Source organism: Artemia sp. Qi Xiang Cuo, chromosome 6 (genome assembly GCF_049724085.1).
Source record: "Artemia sp. Qi Xiang Cuo chromosome 6, ASM4972408v1, whole genome shotgun sequence".
NCBI lineage: Eukaryota > Metazoa > Arthropoda > Branchiopoda > Anostraca > Artemiidae > Artemia > Artemia sp. Qi Xiang Cuo.
The window spans coordinates 28,450,302-28,472,735 of NC_142799.1; the positions used below are offsets into that span (position 1 = coordinate 28,450,302).

At 34.9% G+C, this 22,434-nt stretch overlaps 1 protein-coding gene across 1 annotated transcript in view; it reads left to right on the plus strand.

Moving 5' to 3' along the window:
• nes (lysophosphatidylcholine acyltransferase 3 protein nessy) overlaps positions 1 to 22,434 on the plus strand; it is an 80,016-nt gene that overhangs the window by 51,151 nt on the left and 6,431 nt on the right. The window contains exons 4-7 of the mRNA XM_089090122.1: positions 5,791 to 5,906; positions 9,263 to 9,418; positions 18,275 to 18,406; positions 21,397 to 21,505. Of these exons, the coding sequence (XP_088946248.1) occupies positions 5,791 to 5,906; positions 9,263 to 9,418; positions 18,275 to 18,406; positions 21,397 to 21,505 (513 nt within the window). The remainder of the gene's footprint in view (positions 1 to 5,790; positions 5,907 to 9,262; positions 9,419 to 18,274; positions 18,407 to 21,396; positions 21,506 to 22,434) is intronic.

Consider the following 22,434-nt stretch of genomic DNA (forward strand, 5'->3'; position numbering starts at 1 on the left):
GAAGAAAAAAATAAAATAAGAAGACGACCAGAAGAAGAAAAAAACTCTGTATGCAATGACACAGTTTTTTGTAGTAGTGTGATAAAAATTAGAAAAAAAGGTAGGAAGAAAAAAATAAAAGAAGAAGAAGACCAGCAGAAGAAAAAAAATCTGTATGCAATTGCACATTTTTTGGTAGTAGTTGGAGCCAAATTGGAAAAAAAAGGTATGAAGAAAAAAATAAAAGAAGAAAAAGACCAGAAGAAGAAAAAAAATCTGTATGCAATTACGCAGTTTTTGGTAGTAGTGGGAGCCAAATTAGAAAAAAAAGGTCGGAAGAAAAAAATAAAAGAAGAAGAAGATCAGAAGAAGAAAAAAAATCTGTATGCAATTACGCAGTTTTTGGTAGTAGGAGCAAATTGAAAAAAAAGGTCAGAAGAAAAAAATAAAGAAGAAGATCAGAAGAAGAAAAAAAATCTGTATGCAATTACGCAGTTTTTGGTAGTAGTTGGAGCAAAATTAGAAAAAAAGGTAATAAGAAAAAAATAAAAGAAGAAGAAGACCAGAATAAGAAAAAAAATCTGTATGCAATTGCACAGTTTTTGGTAGTAGTGGGAGCCAAATAAGAAAAAAAAGGTCGGATGAAAAAAAAAAAATAAGAATAAGACCAGAAGAAGAAAAAAAATCTGTATGCGATTACGCAGTTTTTGGTAGTAGTGGGAGCCAAATTAGAAAAAAAAGGTCATAAGAAAAAAATAAAAGAAGAAGAAGACCAGAAGAAGAAAAAAAATCTTTATGCTATTACGCATTTTTTGGTAGTAGTGGGAGCCAAATTAGAAAAAAAAGGTAACAATAAAAAAAATAAAATAATAATAAGACCATAATAATAAAACAAATATGTATGCAATTACACAGTTTTTGGTAGTAGTGGGAGCCAAATTAGAAAAAAAAGGTCAGAATAAAAAAATAAAAGAAGAAGAAGACCAGAAGAAGAAAAAAAATCTGTATGCAATTACGCAGTTTTTGGTAGTAGTGGGAGCCAAATTAGAAAAAAAAAGGTCAGAATAAAAAAATAAAAGAAGAAGAAGACCAGAAGAAGAAAAAAAAATCTGTATGCAATTACGCAGTTTTTGGTAGTAGTGGGAGCCAAATTGGAAAAAAAATGTCAGAATAAAAAAAATAAAAGAAGAAGAAGACCATAAGAAGAAAACAAATCTGTATGCGATTACACAGTTTTTGGTATTAGTGGTATCAAAATTAGAAAAAAAAGGTAGCAATAAAAAAAAAAATGAAGAAGAAGACCATAAGAAGAAAAAAAATCTGTATGCGATTGCGCAGTTTTTGCTAGCAGTGGGAGCCAAATTAGAAAAAAAGGTAAGAAGAAAAAAATAAATGAAGAAGAAGACCAGAAGAAGAAAAAAAATCTGTATGCGATTACGCAGTTTTTGGTAGTAGTGGGAGCCAAATTAGAAAAAAAAGGTCAGAAGAAAAAAATAAAAGAAGAAGAAGAACAGAAGAAGAAAAAAAATCTGTATGCGATTACGCAGTTTTTGGTAGTAGTGGGAGCCAAATTAGAAAAAAAAAGGTCAGAACAAAAAAATAAAAGAAGAAGAAGATCAGAAGAATAAAAAAAATCTGTATGCGATTACGCAGTTTTTGGTAGTAGTGGGAGCCAAATTAGAAAAAAAAGGTCAGAAGAAAAAAATAAAATAAGAAGACCAGAAGAAGAAAAAAAATCTGTATGCAATTACGCAGTTTTTGGTAGTAGTGGGAGCCAAATTAGAAAAAAAAAGGTCAGAAGAAAAAAATAAAAGAAGAAGAAGACCAGAAGAAGAAAAAAAATCTATGCAATTACGCAGTTTTTGGTAGTAGTGGGAGCCAAATTAGAAAAAAAAGGTCAGAAGAAAAAAATAAAAGAAGAAGAAGACCAGAAGAAGAAAAAAAAATCTGTATGCAATTACGCAGTTTTTGGTAGTAGTGGGAGCCAAATTAGAAAAAAAAAGGTCATAAGAAAAAAATATAAGAAGAAGAAGATCAGAAGAAGAAAAAAAATCTGTATCCAATTTCGCAGTTTTTGGTAGTAGTGGGAGCCAAATTATAAAAAAAATGTCAGAATAAAAAAATAAAAGAAGAAGAAGATCATAATAAGAAAAAAAATATGTATGCGATTACGCAGTTTTTGGTATTAGTGGGAGCAAAATTTTAAAAAAAAGGTCAGAAGAAAAAAATATAAGAAAAAGAATACCAGAAGAAGAAAAAAAATATGTATGCGCTTGCGCAGTTTTTGGTAGTAGTGGGAGCCAAATTAGAAAAAAAAGGTCAGAAGAAAAAATAAAAGAAGAAGAAGACCAGAAGAATAAAAAAAATCTGTATGCAATTACGCATTTTTTGGTAGCAGTGGTAGCCAAATTATAAAAAAAAGGTCATAAGAAAAAAATATAAGAAAAAGAAGACCAGAATAACAAAAAAAAAATTTATTCAATTCCGCATTTTTTTGTATCAGTTGTATCAAAATTGTAAAAAAAAGGTAAGTAGAAAAAAAAAAAAATAATACTAATACAATAATAAGAAAACAAATCTGTATGAACTTACACAGTTTTTGTTCGTATTGGGAGACAAATTAGAAAAAAAAGGTCAGAAGAAAAAAATAAAATAAGAAGACCAGAAGAAGAAAAAAAATCTGTATGCAATTACGCAGTTTTTGGTAGTAGTGGGAGCCAAATTAGAAAAAAAGGTCAGAAGAAAAAAATAAAAGAAGAAGAAGACCAGAAGAAGAAAAAAATCTTTATTCAATTACGCATTTTTTTGTAGTAGAGGGAGCCAAATTAGAAAAAAAAGGTCATAAGAAAAAAATAAAAGAACAAGAATACCAGAAGAATAAAAAAAATCTGTATGCAATTACGCAGTTTTTGGTAGTAGTGGGAGCCAAATTAGAAAAAAAGGTCAGAAGAAAAAAATAAAAGAAGAAGAAGACCAGAAGAAGAAAAAATCTGTATGCAATTACGCAGTTTTTGTAGTAGTGGAGCCAAATTAGAAAAAAAGGTCAGAAGAAAAAATAAAATAAGAAGACCAGAAGAAGAAAAAAAATCTGTATGCAATTACGCAGTTTTTGGTAGCAGTGGGAGCCAAATTAGAAAAAAAAGGTCAGAATAAAAAAATAAATTAAGAAGAAGACCAGAAGAAGAAAAAAAATATTTATGCGATTACGCAGTTTTTGGTAGTAGTGGGAGCCAAATTAGAAAAAAAAGGTCAGAATAAAAAAATATAATAAAAAGAAGACCAGAAGAAGAAAAAAAATCTGTATGCAATTGCGCAGTTTTTGGTAGTAGTGGGAGCCAAATTAGAAAAAAAAGGTCAGAAGAAAAAAATAAAAGAAGAAGAAGACCATAAGAAGAAAAAAAATCTGTCTGAATTTTCTCTTATTTTTTTATGAGTTTGTGAAAATTTGGAAAAAAAAGGTAATAAGAAAAAAAATAAAAGAAGAAGAAGACATTACGTAGAAAAAAATCTTACTTAACATACGAATATTTTGTGAGTATTGGGATAAAAATTAGAAAAAAAAGGTAGTAATAAAAAAAAATAAGAAGAAGAAGCTCATTATAATAAAACAAAACTGTTTTATATTACGATTTTTTTTTTATTATTGGTATCAAAAATTTAAAAAAAAGGTAGGTATAAAACAAAATCTTTAAATGAAGATAAGAATAAAAAAAAAAAATCTATGCAAATAAGCAGTTTTTGGTAGTAGTGGGAGCCAAATTAGAAAAAAAAGGTCAGAAGAAAAAAATAAATGAAGAAGAAGAACAGAAGAAGAAAAAAAATCTGTATGCAATTACGCAGTTTTTGGTAGTAGTGGGAGCCAAATTAGAAAAAAAAGGTCAGAAGAAAAAAATAAAATAAGAAGAAGACCAGAAGAAGAAAAAAAATCTGTATGCAATTACGCAGTTTTTGGTAGTAGTGGGAGCAAAATTATAAAAAAAAGGTCAGAAGAAAAAAATATAACTAGCAGAAGAACAGAAGAAAAAAAAAAATCTGTATGCGATTACGCAGTTTTTGGTAGCTGTGGGAGCCAAATTAGAAAAAAAAGGTCGGAAGAAAAAAATAAAAGAAGAATAATACCAGAAGAAGAAAAAAATCTGTATGCGATTACGCAGTTTTTGGTAGTAGTGGGAGCCAAATTAGAAAAAAAAAGGTCAGAAGAAAAAAATAAAATAAGAAGAAGACCAGAAGAAGAAAAAAAATCTGTATGCGATTACGCAGTTTTTGGTAGTAGTGGTAGCCAAATTAGAAAAAAAAGGTCAGAAGAAAAAAATAAAATAAGAAGAATATCAGAAGAAGAAAAAAAAAACTGTATGCAATTACGCATTTTTTGGTAGTAGTTGGAGCAAAATTCGAAAAAAAATGTAATTAGAAAACAATAAAAGAAGAAGAAGACCAGAAGAAGAAAAAAAATCTGTCTGCGATTGAACAGTTTTTGGTAGGAGTGGGATACAAATTAGAAAAAAAAGTTCGGAAGAAAAAAATAAATGAAGAATAAGAACAGAAGAAGAAAAAAACTCTGTATGCAATTACACAGTTTTTGGTAGTAGTGGGAGACAAATTATAAAAAAAAGGTCAGAATAAAAAAATAAAATAAGAATAATCACAGAAGAAGAAAAAAAATCTGTATGCAATTACGCAGTTTTTTGTAGTAGTTGGAGCCAAATTAGAAAAAAAAGGTCAGAATAAAACAATATATTAAGAAAAACAACAGAAGAAGAAAACAAATCTGTATGCGATTACGCAGTTTTTGGTAGTAGTGGGATCCAAATTAGAAAAAAAAGGTCAGAAGAAAAAAATAAAATAAGAAGACCAGAAGAAGAAAAAAAATCTGTATGCAATTACGCAGTTTTTGGTAGCAGTGGGAGCCAAATTAGAAAAAAAGGTCAGAATAAAAAAATATAAGAATAAGAAGACCAGAAGAATAAAAAAAATCTGTATGCAATTGCGCAGTTTTTGGTAGTAGTGGGAGCCAAATTAGAAAAAAAAGGTCAGAATAAAAAAATAAAAGAAGAAGAAGACCAGAAGAAGAAAAAAAATCTGTATGCAATTACGCAGTTTTTGGTAGTAGTGGGAGCCAAATTAGAAAAAAAAGGTCAGAAGAAAAAAATAAAAGAAGAAGAAGATCAGAAGAAGAAAAAAAATCTGTATGCAATTACGCAGTTTTTGGTAGTAGTGGGAGCCAAATTAGAAAAAAAAATGAGTTAAAAATCAGAAGAAGAAAAAAACATTATAATATGTGTTCTTAGGAAAGTACTACCTTATTTTCACATTGACGATAGATGTGAAGGTGTTGCTGTCTTTGGAGATCAACTGGCTGTTAATGTTTGAATTTTACGGACGGAAAGTAATTTTAAATTTAACTAATAGCTTTTGCTTATTTTCTTTGTTCAATGTGGCAACACTGACGAAAATCTGGTGCTGCCCTAAAAATTTATATACTTTTGAAACGGCCAAAAGAAACATCTTAGAAAGTCATAGTTTCCAGGTATAAGGCAAAGGAAACCTGGAAATCAGGTTTCCAGGGAGGCAAAAACACTTTATTTGGATGTCCTTTGTACTCTAAGTATAAATTTCTGCACCTAGAATTCCACGCTGTTGTTTAGGAATTGGTCAAATAGAAATGTATCCTTCAAAATATATTCAAGTAAGTTGTATCAAAAATATTTTTGGAATATGTTATTACGGAAATAATCAAAATATATTTTAATATTTTATTTTGTAAAGCACTGAACACCAACTTAATTTGATAAGTGAAGTTGAATATTTCAGGTTATTGGGTAACTGCCACAAAAGAATATGATATAAAATGGACAATGCCACATTGTGTGCTAGTATTAAGACATATTGCTTTAACTTTTGATGTGGCTGATGGAAAAGTCCCGGAGGTAAGTTCCCATTATTACCACTATTATGATTTTGGAGCAAAGATGAAGTCAGTACTGTACAATTATTTTTGTAGTGCCATCAACTCTTTGACGATATTTTGCTTGCATTGACAGTTAGGATTTTTTCTTATAAAAAAGGTTGAGGATTTTTTTAGAAAGAGCTTTGAGAGAACTCTTTTGCCATACCATCTGCTGAGTGGTCATCAAGGATGCCTAATAATATTTCATGTTGAGGAGAGGGGGACAAATATTTTTCAAGAGGGAACATTTTTTTAATGGTTTATAACCATGTTTTAGTCAGAAATTTCATTTTGCTGAATTTTGTTATATGTTTTACTCTTCTGAAAATTTTTGGTCTTCTAAAAGAGGGGCTGGGTACTCCCTCGCGCTTGCCAGTAGTGCTCACTCCACATGGCATTTTTTTCTCATAGATAACTTTTGGGTAGTACTCCCCTGGATATGTTCGTTAAGAAGACAATCAGCAAAGGGGGGACTGCGATGTCTTCCTCTATTTGCTTCTTCTCTGGTAGTGTGTGGGTGGGGATCTCTTATGAGGGAGGGTAAAGCAAATAGTTGTGAAAACCTGACCTAGCTCTCACTAAAAATTTGAAGCTGAAGCTTGAACGCTGACTGTTAAGAAAAAAAAAAGGAAGAAAGTCGATGGAAGGGGATATTTGCTGTTTGACATGGGTTGTGTTGTAAAATTACCATAAAATAAAACATCGGTAAGTAAAATTGGTAAAATAAGGTAAAATTGGTAAAATAAGCTACTCCCCAAGAAATTAAAGGTAAAATTGGTGTTGTGGACTTGCCCTGTAGCTACAGGACCAGTTGAACATTTCTTTTTAAACATCACTTACAACTTTTAATGAAATTGTTCAATTATTCCGATTTTCCTGGGCTTAAAAAAGCTAATGCCCCTTCATCTAGTTTATCAATTTAATCAACTATCTAGTTTATCTCTCTGGTAATCTTGTGCCTAGGGTAATATCTCAGCAATTAAACAGTGACTGATTTCGGACATCTGTTTTGTAAAGAAAAAATCAATAAAAAAATGTAATAAATAAATCAAACTTACCATTATTTGGGAGTAGAATCACATTAGTCATTTTTTTCTATATTTAAACCTAAAGAAATGTTACCCTAACAACCTTGCACATTTGAATAGCCTTGTTCAGCCAAATTTCTCATATCATTTATATCTTATTTTTTTATTTATTTATAAGAGTACTGAATACCGCTAAAAATGCAGTTTGTAACACTTTGATTAACTAAGTACTGGATGATAAGAGCGGAACATTGAGTCCCTTTCACAGTAATTGAGCAATGTCTTCAACAAGATTTGCTTGCAGATCTAGCTCCTCTTCTTCGGAATTAGATTCTGATTCAGGTGACTCTGCCTGTTTCAAAGCCCTCCCCCTCCGAAAAAAAAAGTCTTGATTACAGCCCTGAGGGCTATATATCAATTTCTACCTCCATCCTCCTATCGTTTTTCCCTTAGAGCTAATTCTGTAATTATCTGAAGATTCTTCCAAAACAACTACTGAAGCGCAAGGGCCGTTAAACTACAATAAGAATTTCTTTTAGACACTGTAGTCACAACTGATTCGGTAGCAATTGGTTGAAAAGCAGGCTAAATCTTAGTACAAGGCACTGGAACTTTCGATTTCCACCATTTCCATTTCCTAGCGTAAAGAGCTTTCGATTTCCACCACCTAGCGTAAAGAGTGAGGCGTTGAGGAGGGGACAGACCCTTTCATATACGGAATAATTTCTGTACGTTTTAAGTTTTAACGCCGTTCCTTACTTTCAGTTAAAAAAAACTTTTGTTTTTATTTAATTATAATAAGAGACGCATGGCTTTTCCAGACTTCATCAGGTGGGCCATCATCAAATTCTTCCTTGTTCCTTTCGTCACATTCTCTTATTATGTATTATAATCTGATGTTAAGGGGCTTTTAGTTTGTTTTTCGTGAAACTTATTGAATGATTCACTGGAACTGTTTCTTGCTTTCTACCTTCGTTTTGACTGATCTTTCCGCTATCGTTCATTCTAAGATTGTTATGCTTCCTTGGCAATTGAAAGTCAGGTCCTTTTCAAACAGTTCGTGGTAACGAACTGGAAGTAAGGAGCGACCCGGCTCAAAAGTAACCGAAACTCTAAGAAACGGTATTTGGTACCAATAGATACACCAAAAGAATTGGATTTTTGTGCTGACTTTAGATATACAAGTTTCATCAAGTTTATTCTTACCTATCAAAAACTTACGAGCCTGAGAAAATGTGCCTTATTTTCGAGAAAAGGGGGAAAGACCCCCCAAAAGTCGTATACTCTTAATGAAAATCACACCATCATTTTCAGCGTATCAGAGAACCTTATAGTAGAGGTTTCAAGCTCTTATCTGCAAAAATGTGGAATTTTGTATTTTTGCCAGAAGAAAGATCACGGATGTGTTTTTTTCTCAGGGGGGGGGGGGCGGGATCGTATCAACCCAGTGGTCCTAGAATATCGCGAGAGGGCTCATTCGGACGGAAATTAAAAGCTTTAGTGCTCTTTTTAAGTGACCGAAAAATTGGAGGGCAACTAGGCCCCCTCCCAGGTTCATTTTTTTCCTAAAGTCACCCGATCAAAATTTTGATATAGCCATTTGTTCAGCGTAGTCGAAAAATCTAATAGCTATGTCTTTGAGGATGACTTAATCCCCACAGTCCCCGGAGGAAGGGCTGCAATTTGTGAACTTAGCCCATTGTTTACATATAGTACTGGTTATTGCGAAGTATACAGACGTTTTCGCGAGGAATTTTGTCTGTTGCGGGGGGGGGGGTATGTTGGAGGGTCTTTTTGTGGGGTATGAGAATTTTCCATGAAGGGGACACCGGATTTCCCAGTATTATTTAAAAAGGATCAGAAATTAAATTTTAAAAAACAGTTTTTTCAACTGAAAGTGAGGAGCAACATTAAATATTAAAACGAACAGAAATTATTACGTGTGTGAGGGGGTTCACCCCCTCTTCAATACCTCGCTCTTTGCGCTAAAGTTTTTTTAGTACTTTCATAAGAGCTATTTATTATATAAATAGCTCTTTTCATAAGCGTTTTGTGGTTCAAGGGTCATTCTTAAAGAATTGGAACAAAATTTGAACTTTAGCGTAAAGAGCGAGGTATTGACGAGGGGATAAACCCCCTCATATACGTAATAATTTCTGTTCGTTTTAAGTTTTAATGTTGCTCCTTCCTTTCAGTTGAAAAAACTTGTTTCTTTTTATTTTATGTACAGAACTTAATCAAAGTTTACCAGAGACGGTTTCGGTTGTTTTTTTTTTTTTTTTTTTTTTTTTTTTTTTTTTTTTTTCAGGAAAGGTTGTCCTCCGATCAAAAGAAGAACCATCTCAAGAATAGTCCGTCTCTTTTGGAAATCGCTGCTCATACCTATTTTCCTGGCGGTTTTTTAGTTGGACCTCAGTTTACTATGCGACGCTACCTTGACTTCGTCTGTAACAAATTTGACTCGGTAAGTCGACTAATAATTATACTAGCCAATGAGTATCTCGGACAGCGGACATAAGAAAGAAATACAAAATTTTAAGCTGTATTATCTCCATCCACCCCCCCCCCCCCAAAAGCTATCTAAAAGCTTCTTCTCAATCCCCTGTCGTGAGGCGAAACAGGGTCACGTATAAAATGTGTCATCTTTTGTGCATGTATGTATTTATAACACGTTATACAAAATGTAGAAAAATGTAGTACATAGTAACAGGAAAACAAAATGAAGACTTTAAAAACAGCAAAGCTTTAAACATCAAAAAATGAAATTTTGTCATTCGTGTCAAGTTTGCTTGCAACATGTAATGAGCATTAAGCCTGTATAGTTTGACACATGGATTCGACATACTCATGAGGTACGAATTATAGGTCCTCAGGGACTCACAGTATAAACTTAGCTAAAAAGTATCTAAAAACATATCTAAAAAGTACACATTTCATTCTAAGTCGATTAGATTCATCTTTTGTACATGTATGTTTTTATAACCTGTTGTACAAAACATAGAAAGATGGAGTACATTAAAACAAGAAAATACAATCAATACTTCGAAAACAACTACAAGCTTTAAATATCGAAAAATAAAATTTCGTCATTCATCGCAAGTTTGCTTGCAACACAACATGAGCATTAAGCTCATGTTAGTTGATACATAGATCTGATAGATTATATCTTATCACGAGGTACGATCTATGGGTCAAAATGGACTCACAGCTTAAACTTAGCATATCTAAGAAGTACACACTTTATTCTAAGTCGATTAGATTCAATTAATATTCGGTAGAATGGCGTTAGATAAAGAATATATGGCATGGCTACGGTATTATAAATCCGCATAAGATGGGCTCTATTCAAATGGACTTATAGTTGCACGTTGTGAACGTCAGGTTTTACTCTCAATATTTTCCAACATTAGTAGCTTAGTATTCCTAAGATTTTCACCCGATTACGAGACCGTGATAAGTCAACTTGTCACAAGACTTCACTTCAGTACCATTCAATCCATAAAACATCGTCAACTCTAGCTTGGACCTAAATTATTGAAAATCGAAACTTCACATTGGTTAAATTTAGGGAAAGCACAGTTTCCAAAGGGAATTTTCTTAAATTTCTCGAAACATTTGTCTAACTTGCTAGTGGTTTTACTAACATTAAAAACAGCATCTGTATAACAGAGTACAATAAATAAATATCTTTACAAATTCAACACGGAGAGACCGAGTGCTGAGGCAGCTGGCGGATTTGCGTTATTCTATGCTGTTGGTGAAATGATTGCACCCTGTTTAACCCCATTGTGAATTGTTATTTGATTAGACAATAAATTTATTTCCAAGAATACGTATTTTAGCCTTCATATGGCAGTACATGTAAATAATAGGTTCTACTAAATCTGGTAATATTCCATCGTTCAAAAGTTCATTAATTGCTTGGGTATACTATTGCCAGTCAAATGCTTTACTAACATCACATGTTTCAAAGGCTATCGTCCCATCGGATTCATCTGACCAACCAGTAAATTAATTAGAGCATGGGAACCACCAAGCTTGATATGGAATCCAAAGCAATTAGGAGGCACATAATGAATAGAACGCAGACTATTATTTATAAGCAATTCAAAACCTAAGCAAAAATACTTGAAACAGTTGTAGGTTGGAACACTCAAAGACTCTGTAGAAGTTTCCCCTTGATATAGTATTTAATCTGAAACGCTGTTTCTCCCTGAAATAGCTTTATTCTGAAACACCCTCAATTTGTTTTTCAAGCCAGGTATTTTTTTTTTTTTTTTTTTTTTTTTTTTTTTTTTTTTTTCTTCGCTTACAATCATAAGGGTTTCTATACCCTCTCCCCTGATGTATAATTATTTTTATAATGTTGATTTCTTTAAGTTAAATTTGACCAGAACATTAAAAGGATATAAAGCTTAGAAGCTCCCGATAGTCGATCCTAGTTATATTTGTAATAATAATAAGCCAAGTCTAATTTACCTTCGAACTTGTAGATTAAAGGTTACATTACTCTGAACATGTCCGCTCTCTATTAATTTTTGACATCATCTGAAATTAAATTGGTTAATTTTTTTATATCTTTAGTAACTGATAGACATTGTTAAGTTTGCTTGATATTTTTCAAATTGAGAATTAGTTTCAATTTTAGTACCCCCCCCCCCCCAATTCCAAAATAATGAGGAAGAGTAAATTTTAAGACGCTGAAAATTATAATTAAAAACCTGGTTGTGATAGAAATCAGATTCTGCTTCAGTAGAGTGATTTTACCTTAGACCTTAGATCCTCCTGTGCCTCCAGAGGTGCTCAGGGCATCCAAGAGGAGTCGCCAGTCATCTCTCATCGCTGCGACTACCCAGACATCTTCCCATTCGAGTTGGATTGAGGCATTGAGATTTGTGAGGTCAGCCCGGCAGCTGTATCGTAGGGTGTTTTTGGGGCGTCCTTTTCTTGTGGTACCACGTGGCAGCCACTGAAGGACGATCTTCGGTAGCGGATCACAGGAGTTTCGAGTTTCGGGCAAGCGGATCACAGGACCGACCTGACAGCTTGTATTTAGTTTCGTAATGTTATAAGTTTCCTTGAAGAATTGCTATTTTGATGTTTAGCTAATCTTTGGTTATTTTTGAAATTTATGTTCCCTGATGTTATTTTTCTGCAGACACACGTTTTTCATATTTCAACTCAATCATTCTATAGCTGAGATTAAGCTTTATCCTTCTACAGAATTAAAATTTTGAAACTTTTTTTTTTTTTTTTTTTTTTTTTTTTTTTTTTTTTTTTTTTTTTTAGTTTGAAAAGCACGTTGTAAACTTATGAAACTGGAAAAAGATCCTATTTCTTAGACAAGTTTAGATCGTTCTTTGAGAAAAAATTTCAACAATGTTTTGATTCTGGATCTACTACCACTACTAACAACTCACCGCGGCACCAAGCCGCCTGAGGCCAACACAGCTAATCACGCTCCTCCTCCATCCCAATCTATTCAAAGCCACCCTCTTTACAGCCTCCCAGGAAGTTCCCATTTCCTTTAAATGTTTCTTTATGACATCCTCCTACCCCAGCGGAGGACGACCTGCTTTCCGTTTAGCCCTAGACGGTTGGTCGAAAAGAACAATCTTCGGCAATCTGTCATCCTTCATCCGCACAAAATGCCCTAGCCATCTCAAACGTTCTTTCATTATAGCTCTGGCGGGCAGTATTGAACCTTATTTTTCGTACCTTCCGTTGTTTTAAATATGGCAAGTCATCCTAGTACCCAGAAAGATCCTCAAGCAAATTTACTGGAATTCTTACAGCCTATCTTTACCCGTTTTTCGGATCGACCACGTTTGCGAAACATATTTGACTACTGTCACCACTGTAGCTTCTAATATTCTAATCTTGGTTTGCAGACTTATCTTCCTATTCTTCCAAACTGTTTTTAATTGTGAAAAAAACACCCTGATCCTTGGCTATTCTACTTCTTCACTATATTTACTATAATACTATCAAGGTAATTAGAGATGCCCAGTTGATCAATCTCTTCATTCCCCAACATCACTTTTTCATCTTCACTTATTTCTAGCCCTAGTTACTTAGTTCTCTTAACACTAATTTTCAATCCTATTCCAGGACCCTGAACTCGAAAAACCTCTAAAAGTTCATTCATTTTGCTCACACTTTCCTCTAGGATGCTTAATCATCAGCATAATCTAAGTCCACGAGACTTTCCTCCCCATTTGATTCCGTGGTCTCCCATTGCATTTCCTGTGCTCCTTAATACAAAATCCATCAAAATAATCCATATAAGTTTAACTAGATAAATGGAGGTCTGTCGCAAAACCGCTTGTTTCACAGGGAACATATGCCTTACCCATGTTTCAATAAAGTGCATTCTTTTAGCTTGCTTTATAAGGTTTCCACATTGTAGCTTATTTGCGATTTGCTGTTTAAAGTTTTGGGTTGTCGTAAAAACTGCGTTTTTCAAAGGAAACATAAACCTGAATGTACAAAATAAAGTGGAAAGTGGAAACGAGAATTGATTGTTTGAATTAGTTAAATGGAAGCTTATATAACCATTTATATCTAAAAAAAAAAAATAAGGAAAAATTAGGAAATCAATTTCCAATAAAAAAAAAAGTTTCAGTTATGTAGTTTTTTGGTAGTAGCTGCTGTCAAATTAAAAAAAAGGAACATGGGTGGCAAATCATCAAATATTAAGCTAAAAACATATGGTACCAAACAGCTTAAGACAGTGTAGCTTTTTACAAGGTGTATTTTTCTTTGGGAAGCAAGATATTGTTAATTTTTGATATATAACATGCCAACACTGACGAAAATATTGTATAGTTTTGAAACAAGCAAATGATTAATATTAGAAAATTGCGGTTTCCAGGTATGATTATACCTAAGATGGATCTAGAATGCAATTAAGTTAAAAAAAATTCAACTGAAAGGACCAACATTAAAACTTAAAACGAACAGGAATTCTTACGTCTATGAGGGGGGCTGCTCCTCCTCAAAACCCTGCTCTTAACGCTAAAGTTTTTTAGTACTTTTGAAAAAAAGCTTCTTATTGTTCTAATTAAACAAATAGTGTTTCGGGAGTCGTTCTTAAAGAATCGGGACAGAATTGAAACTTCAGCGTAAAGAGCGAGGTGTTGAAGGGGAGCAACCCCCCTCATATACGAAATAATTTCTGTTCGTTTTAAGTTTTAATGCTGCTCCTCACTTTCAGGTGAAAAAACTTTTTTTTATTTAATTTCTGATCGGTTTCAAGTCATGCCAGGAAATCTGGCTACACCTCCACGGACAAATTCTTCCTCCCCACAGATTTATTCTCTAGACAATTCAATCGTGGTGAAAATTTACTCTGGACAATTGCCCTTAAGATCTTCACGCGTAAAATTGAGTCGGCAACGAGAAAGCAATGCATAAGAAGAATTTTGTATAAAAACTCTGTTAAATTCTTCTAGTGTAAAATTTATCCTGGAAACTACCCTCCCCAAGGAAAATTATTCCCGTGTGAAATCCATCAGCAACCCCCCCCCCCCGAAAAATATATGTATACTCCCCAATAAGAGGACGCAGAGATGGCAGAAAGAAATTTAAGATTGACGTGTTAGTCACCTACGGACGATTGGCCAGCCAAAAGTCTAAGCGTGAGAGTTGTTTAGTCTCAATCCCGCGCGTGAGCCTACCGCCCCGGCTGATTCCTGACAACAATGCTCCTACCAATGATTTCGGGTCTGATTGTCCTCCAGTATTGTCGCCGCAGGTTCTCTTTTGTAAACACCAACTTCCAAACTTCCTTCTGAGCAACGTCCGCTCCCTAACGAATAAAGTGGATGAGTTAGATGTCATTCTACGTCAGAATAATATCCACATCGCCGCAATTACCGAAACATGGCAGCTCGACGAAACAAGCGGAAGGATGGCTGGTTACAAGGTTTTCTTGAACACTAGAACAGACAGGATTTGCGGAGGTGTTGCCCTGTATGTACGCGATGACATCCCCTGCAAATATTTAGATAACTTCAATGACCCTGACCATGAAGCGATCTGGGCATTATGCAAGGCAAAACATTTACCACGAGATGTCTCTTGCATCATTATCGCAAGTATCTACTATCCTGAAAGCGCCAAGAACAGACGGCTGCTGGTATCCTACCTTCAGTCTACGTTAGACACATTACGTCAGCGGTATAGCCGCCCGGGCTTCATAATAGCTGGCGACTTCAACCAAACAAAGAAACAATGGCTTGCTAATACGCTGGGTATGTCACAAGTGGTCAAAATACCCACCCATGTGACCGGGAGCACCCTTGACCTTATTCTTACAAACATTGCTCCATATTACAAAGACGTGTCTTCGAACGGGCCTTTGGGCAAATTGGACCATCACACTCTGTTGATGAAGGCAAAAAGTGAAATCAGGAAGCTTAAGAAAATAAAAGTACTCCGGAGACCTATCACGAAGTCTGCTATTAATACGTACGGAATATGGGTCGGGACTCACTGCTTCAGCGAATTATACAGCGAAAGCGATGTCAACAGGAAAGCAGAAATATTTCAGTCCCTACTCTATGAGAAATACTTAGAAGTTTTCCAGGAAAAGCAATTCGTCGTGAGCGAATCTGACAAGCCCTAGATCACTCCAAAAATAAAACAGCTGATTCGCGAAAAAAACACTGTAAGGCAGTCAAGTGGTGACACAACGTCATTACGATTATTAAGAAAAAAAATCGTTAGCCTTTGTTGCGAGGCAAGAAAGTCCTTCGGAAAATCCCTTCCGGACCCTGAAATAAAAAAGGATCCCCGTAAATGGCACCGTCTAGTAAGGCAGATTGCTGGAAAAACAGTATCATCCAGTATCCGTATTCTGAACGATGATGGGTCACTCGTGAGTGCAAATGACGTCAACAATTACTTTAATGACATTTGTACATCCTTTTCTGCCCCAACTAACACTGAAATAGAGAACCTACTGTCAATATGCCCTGACGAAGGTGAAATCGAAATAGTTGAGTATCAAGTTTTCAAAGAGCTGAACAAGTTGAGTCCATCCAGTAGCTCTTTTTCTGAAGAGCTGCCTATAAAGTTAATACGAGAGTTCTCTCTTTTCCTGGCCAAGCCACTTGGACACATCATCAGAGAATGTTTCGCCCAGTCAACTTTCCCGTCGTGCTGGAAACGCGCATTTGTGCGTGTTATACCGAAGACTAAAACACCCAAATCTTGCAACGAGTTACGACCGATATCAATCACATCTACCTTTGCAAAAGTCACCTTAGTCATTCATCCTGCGTGAATTGCTCAAGCAAACGCGGGAAAACATAGACCGTTACCGGTATAGCGGCCTCAAAGGTTGCAATACCTCGATATACCTCGTGCGCCTAGTTGACATTATCTTTAAGTGGCTTGGCAAGGGCAGTACGTTCATCGACCTAGCTCTCGTCGATTTCAGGAAGGCATTTGACCTGATTTGTCATCTTACGGCAGCAAAATATATGCGAGCAATGGGCGCACCGAAGCGGTCTCTTGCATTAGTGATGAGCTTCCTCCAGGACAGAATGCAGTGTGTATTTCCATTGTTTGAAGGTGACTTGATCTCACACTGGTCTAAACTTACCTGTGGAGCCCCTCAGGGTACAAGACTTGCTGGTTTCATATTTATCTCCCTCATCAACTTCCTTCTTCAGAATTTCGAAGAGCGACTCAAATTCGTCGACGATTTATCATTTGTCCTCAAATACCTCATGAGAGAAGGCGCAATCGAACTTAAGTTCTGCGAGATCCTTCTGGCGTCCTTCTCTGAGATCTGTAAACGTTACAAGCTAACACTGAATGCAGAGAGATCAATGATCCTTTGGTTTTTCACCTCGAGACGTGATTTGGAATTCCCGCAAGTCCCTTTCCTTGTTGTTCCATCTGCAAAAATCCTCGGAGTCACATTATCGATGGACTGCACATTCACCGAACCCGTGGAGAAGGTTATTAAGGCTGGCAATGCATCACTTCAGACCCTAGTCCTGATGCGCAGGTTTGGCTGCGACACTCAAAGCCTAAAAAATGCCTATATTACGTATGTGAGACCTCTACTCGAATACGCCGTCGCTGTATGGGGACTTTTGTCCAGAGCACCCACTACCTTTGCGATGACCTTGAATCTTTGCAGAAACGAGCTGTTAACATAATCGTTGGTAACAGAAGTGACGACTACAACAAACTCTTGCAAGAACTGAACCTTGAATCTCTCAGCGACAGACGATTATCACTGATCATGTCCCTCGGCAAGTCACTGCTATTTTCGCCCCATCACAGACTGATCCTCCCACCCGATGCTCCTGTTAACCAAAGAACCAGATCCCAGTCGAAGCTACAACCCCTGGTCTGCAGGACCAACCGCTACAAAAACACGTTTGTCCCCTTTTTCGTAGAAGCATACAACAAGACTTAGTGTTATTTGTATTCACGTATTAGTGTTCTTATAGTGTTATTATAGTGTTATTTGTATTTTTTTTTTTTCATATTGTTGTAAAGACGACATAAATTAGCCATGGCTACGCTGTTCGATCTTAATAAACCTATGTCTATCTATGTCTAATAACAAATATTATGCGTAAACAATGGGCGAATTTTGTAACTTAAAAACCTTTCCCTCCGGGCGGGGGGGGGGGGGGTCATGGTATCTCGGCCTTTCAACTATGCTGAACAAAATGGTTATCTCAAAATTTTGATAGGACCATTTTGATAAAAAAAAAGGGGGCGTGGGAGGGATTTAGTTGCCCTCCAATTTGTTTTGGTAACTTAAAAGGGGCACTAGAACTTTTAATTTTCGTTCGAATGAGCCCTCTCACGATGTTCTAAGACCAATGGGTCGATACGATCACCTTGGAAAAACAAACAAGTAAACACGCATCCGTGATCTTTCTTCTGGCAAAAAACACAAAATTCTACATTTTTGTAGATAGGAGCTTGAAACCCCTATGATAGGGTTCTCTGATACGCTGAATTTACAGATATGATTTTCACTAGAATTCTATGACTTTTAGGGGTTTTTTCCCCCTTTTTGGAAATTAACGTACATATTCTCAGGATGGAAGCGAGTCCTGGGTAAAATTAGGCTTAATGAAACTTACATATTTAAAATCAGCATAACAATTTGATTCTTTTGATATATCTACTGGTATCAAAACTCCGTTTTTTAGAGTTTCTGTTACTATTGAGCCGGGTCGCTCCTTACTTACAGTTCGTTATCACGAACTGTTTTAAAAAATGTTGTTATTGTTATGTTCCTGGTATTTTAAAGTAAGTTTTACATTGGTGCTTTCATTTTCAGATGGCTACTGGCAAGGGCAACAATGTGAAATTTGGTTTCATTCGAGGTTTGATGGGTCTACTTTATGTTGCTGTTTACCAAATAGGATCTTCATTTGTTCCGGATTCAATTGTCACGAGCTCCTCTTTCTTAGTAAGTATTATTCCTATTTATTGTCAAAATTCTTTGATATGAACTTTCAGAGGTGAAATCTGATCAAAGCTTGCAAAATTTTGCCGTCAAATCACTTCATTAATTTTTAATACTGAATGAGCATATTCTGTACAAGAAGGATGAATACAAAAAAAAACTCTTTACATTTGATCCCTAACATTTTAGCACGTAAGAACATTTTCTTAATCAAGACGTCAGCAAGTTCCTCCTCCCTCCCCCCCAAAAAAATGGAAAGAAAAACAGAATCATGTACAGTTTCTCTCCTACCTGACTAGTGCATTAAAATCAAAATTAGTATTGTGTTTTTTTGCTGTTATTTTTTTTATTTTAGTGATTCTGCTAAATAAGTCTCTGACTGGTTCAAAATTTTTCACACTGAAATACGGTGATTTATATTTAATTTAATTGTACATTAAATGCTGTTATATTATTCTTATATATGCATAAAAGTGAACTAAAATCACTTAGTGACAAATGCTTTCAAAATCTTTTGGTAAGATTTACCCCTAAGGGTACCCTCAAAAGAACCTTTGGGAGTGAAACCCACAGAATTGGCTCATATATATATATATATATATATATATATATATATATATATATATATATATATATATATATATATATATATATATATATATATATATATATATATATATATATATATATATATGCAATTACGGGATTTTTCTTTTTTTTTACACAGATACGAATTAGAAGACTATGTAGGCGTCATTACTTGGCCAAGTTTTGCAGTCAACGGGTTTATAATGCAATAGTTGATTATTAATCATTTACTGTTTTGGAATTAGAAAATTCAACCGAAAGGTAGCCATATATCAGGAATTTTAAATAATTTTTTATCCGTGGTGTAATCAACAAACCACAGAAAGGATTTGACCTCTTTTTTGGGGCCGTACCTTTTTTTTAAACTGGTATCCAAAATGGATTTTTCAATTTCGGTAAACGTGGTAAAAAATTAAGAAAAAATAAGATTCAAAAGATCTATCATAGCATAGCAAATCCTGTAATAATTGCTTGCTATATTTAATAGCTGGTTTATTAATATAACGAAATTAAATTTGTACACATCCTCGGGGTCAGGAACCCGAGGAAGGGATCAAATTTTTATTATAATTATTTTTAATAATTAAGTAATCACTTAATTCTAGGTGAAAATGGCATTTCCTACCCTCAATTGTATCGAAAACCAATAATAGGCAAACTGTTTATGCAAGTGTTTTTAGTCCCTCAACCGTGAAGATAACCGTGCTCTAAAAAACGATTGATGAAACTTTTTTTTTTTTGTTTCTTCACTATCAATTGCCTTTAAATAGGATATATAGGGCATCAGCTCGTAAAACTCATAATTTTTCACTAGAGGGGCTATGGTAGTACCCACTCAAGCTTCCCTCACCAAGGCCAAATCTGGCCAGGACCACAAGAAAAAAAGTACACTAATTCGGACAAGTTTCTAATGCCTTACGTTTGCAAATGACCGTCCTCTAACAACCTATTCATGCTTGCACATCCTTCTCCATAGCGTACATAAGACCAAATTTTGTGTATCCTCAAATGCATCAGAAGTCAATAATAGGCACGCCCACTAACAAGAAATGGCAACCCCATATTACCGAAGATAACCATCTTACAGGAAGGGATTTAAAATAAATATTGACTTTGTAGCTAGTTGAACCTTGTCCGTTTTAATCGTTACGGATTAAAGCTTACAATATCACCTTGTAGAACCTAATTAGTACTATGTATATTAGTAATATAGTACTTCCCTAATTAGTACTATAGTACTATCCCTAGCTTATGAGAATCATGTTGCTGCAGCTGCTCTTTACTATACTCCTTTTCTCAGATACTTGATTTGTTCAAGTGATATCGAAATAGAACATTTTCAGGTTCTCCATGTCCACCCAATCGAAACTTTAAAGCGTTATCATCAACACCAACGTTAGTGAGTGTCATTTGGGTGACAATGTTTTTTTGATAAGCAGCGCCATTTTAAAAGCTTTTTAACGAAAAAAAATAATATCATAGCACTGAAAATGTGCATGATTTCAAGATATAAATAGTTATAGTTATTATATTAAATACAGTTTTTAAGATAACAATTACAGATAACATAAAGTTTAAAATAACAAACTGTTCTATCAAAAAGCCTAATAACAAGCTCAAATCACTGTTTCGAGTTCTTACTATATAAAACAAGCAATAATTGTATATATATGCAGCCTAGTGTTAAATTTTTTCTCGAAAACAGAACTTTAACTTTTTCCGAAAATTTGCATACTACTATTTTCAGGTATGGAAAAACATCTAGATAGGTCAGAACTTTGAGTAAACTCACCCACCTCCCCAGTAACATCTTACGGGCTCGAAGTATGTTGGGCACGGGTTCTTCCAAATTAGAACGCACTCGAATAGCATAGTTGAACACGGGTGCTAAAAAATAATACGTACAACTCGTATCCAACTCCGTATTAAATAGGGGCGGCCCGAAAATGAGGCTCAATTTGTATAGATGTTTATCAAGGGCTGATGTCAAGGGCCTTGTCGGCTACCCTTATAATTCTAGGTAACGAATTTCAAAAAGAAACTAACTTTTAACAGTGATTATTTAATTAGAAATATGCACAATTTTGATTGTTTCTTGGTAAGATGTGGCTTTTTTGTTCAAAAAAAATACCAACCATAACATTTATCCTGAAGGGGGGGGGGGGTACAAAAATAGCCTCTACCCTTCCTTCAAAATCATCTTTACGCCTCAAATCTTCTTTCGGGTCTTTGGGTTATGCTCGAAATAACATTCATGTAACTTGGAAAACGAAGTTAATTAGCTCTTTAGTATATGAAAAGAAAGAATAGGGCAATTGGAAAAAAAAAATTAAATATCTTTTCGGGTGAATCATGGTAAATATGTTTTGAAGATTAATATATTTTCTTTTTTTATCTATTTATAGGAATACTCATTGTTTATAAGGCTTTGTATTGTTGGAATATGGGTGAAGATTTCACTGTATAAGTATATCTCTTGTTGGCTGATGTCTGAAGGTGTTTGCATAGTTTCAGGTATGTTTTCAAAACGTTTCGGCTTTATTCCAAAATTCAAGAAAATTCTCTTTAGTTTAAAACTGATCCTATAAATTAGCCTAAGTGCTAAGTGGCTCAGTGGACGTGCTAAGTTCTAAGTGGCTAAGTGCTATTAGGCTAAGTGGACGTGCGCTGGGTTGAGAATTCTTTATCCAAGGGGCATGGGTTCGATCCCGGGCATGGCCAGTTATTTGGTTTAGGACGCGGGTCAGTGGCGTGACTGTAAGCTCAGCCAGAGTCGACTCAGCTTTAAATGGGTGCCTGGAGAAATCTGGGGAAAGTAAGCAGGAACGGTGTGCGAAAGTATAGGATGGCTTGCCCCCAGCCCCCCATCGCACTTCCTGGCTGAAGTACCACGAAATGGAGATCTATACTACCAGTTTGGACATTAAGGTTCTAGTGCTTTCATACTTACTTTTTTTTACTATAAATTAGGACAAACTCGGGAAAAACTGAAAATATTTTTGATTTTTTCATGTTTTTGTTGGGCAATAATTTTCATATTTTTCTCCCGAAGCGAAATCTTCGGGAAATGTGGTTCATAGTGGATGCTCCCCGTCCCTCTCCCTTCCGTGCAGGTGAGTACATTAATGTAGTCTTTTATATTACGCTCACATTATCTGCGGTATAGAGGAGACGTAACTGCGCAAAACAGAGGATGCTGTGATACTTGACACACTGTAGGGATGCTTCTCTTGAATGCTTTCAATTAACAAATTCAGTATATTTTGTTTATTTTATCATTAGTATTTTGTTTGTGTTCCTACTGTCGACCATATTCATATGAGTTGTTTTTTTGTTTTTTTTAATTGTAACGGAAGTGCTTCTGGTCGTTCTTTCCAGCACAGCTTTATGTATTTAGTTTTGGAAGGTAGTATTAAGTTTTGTTCTGAAAATTTTCGTTGTTT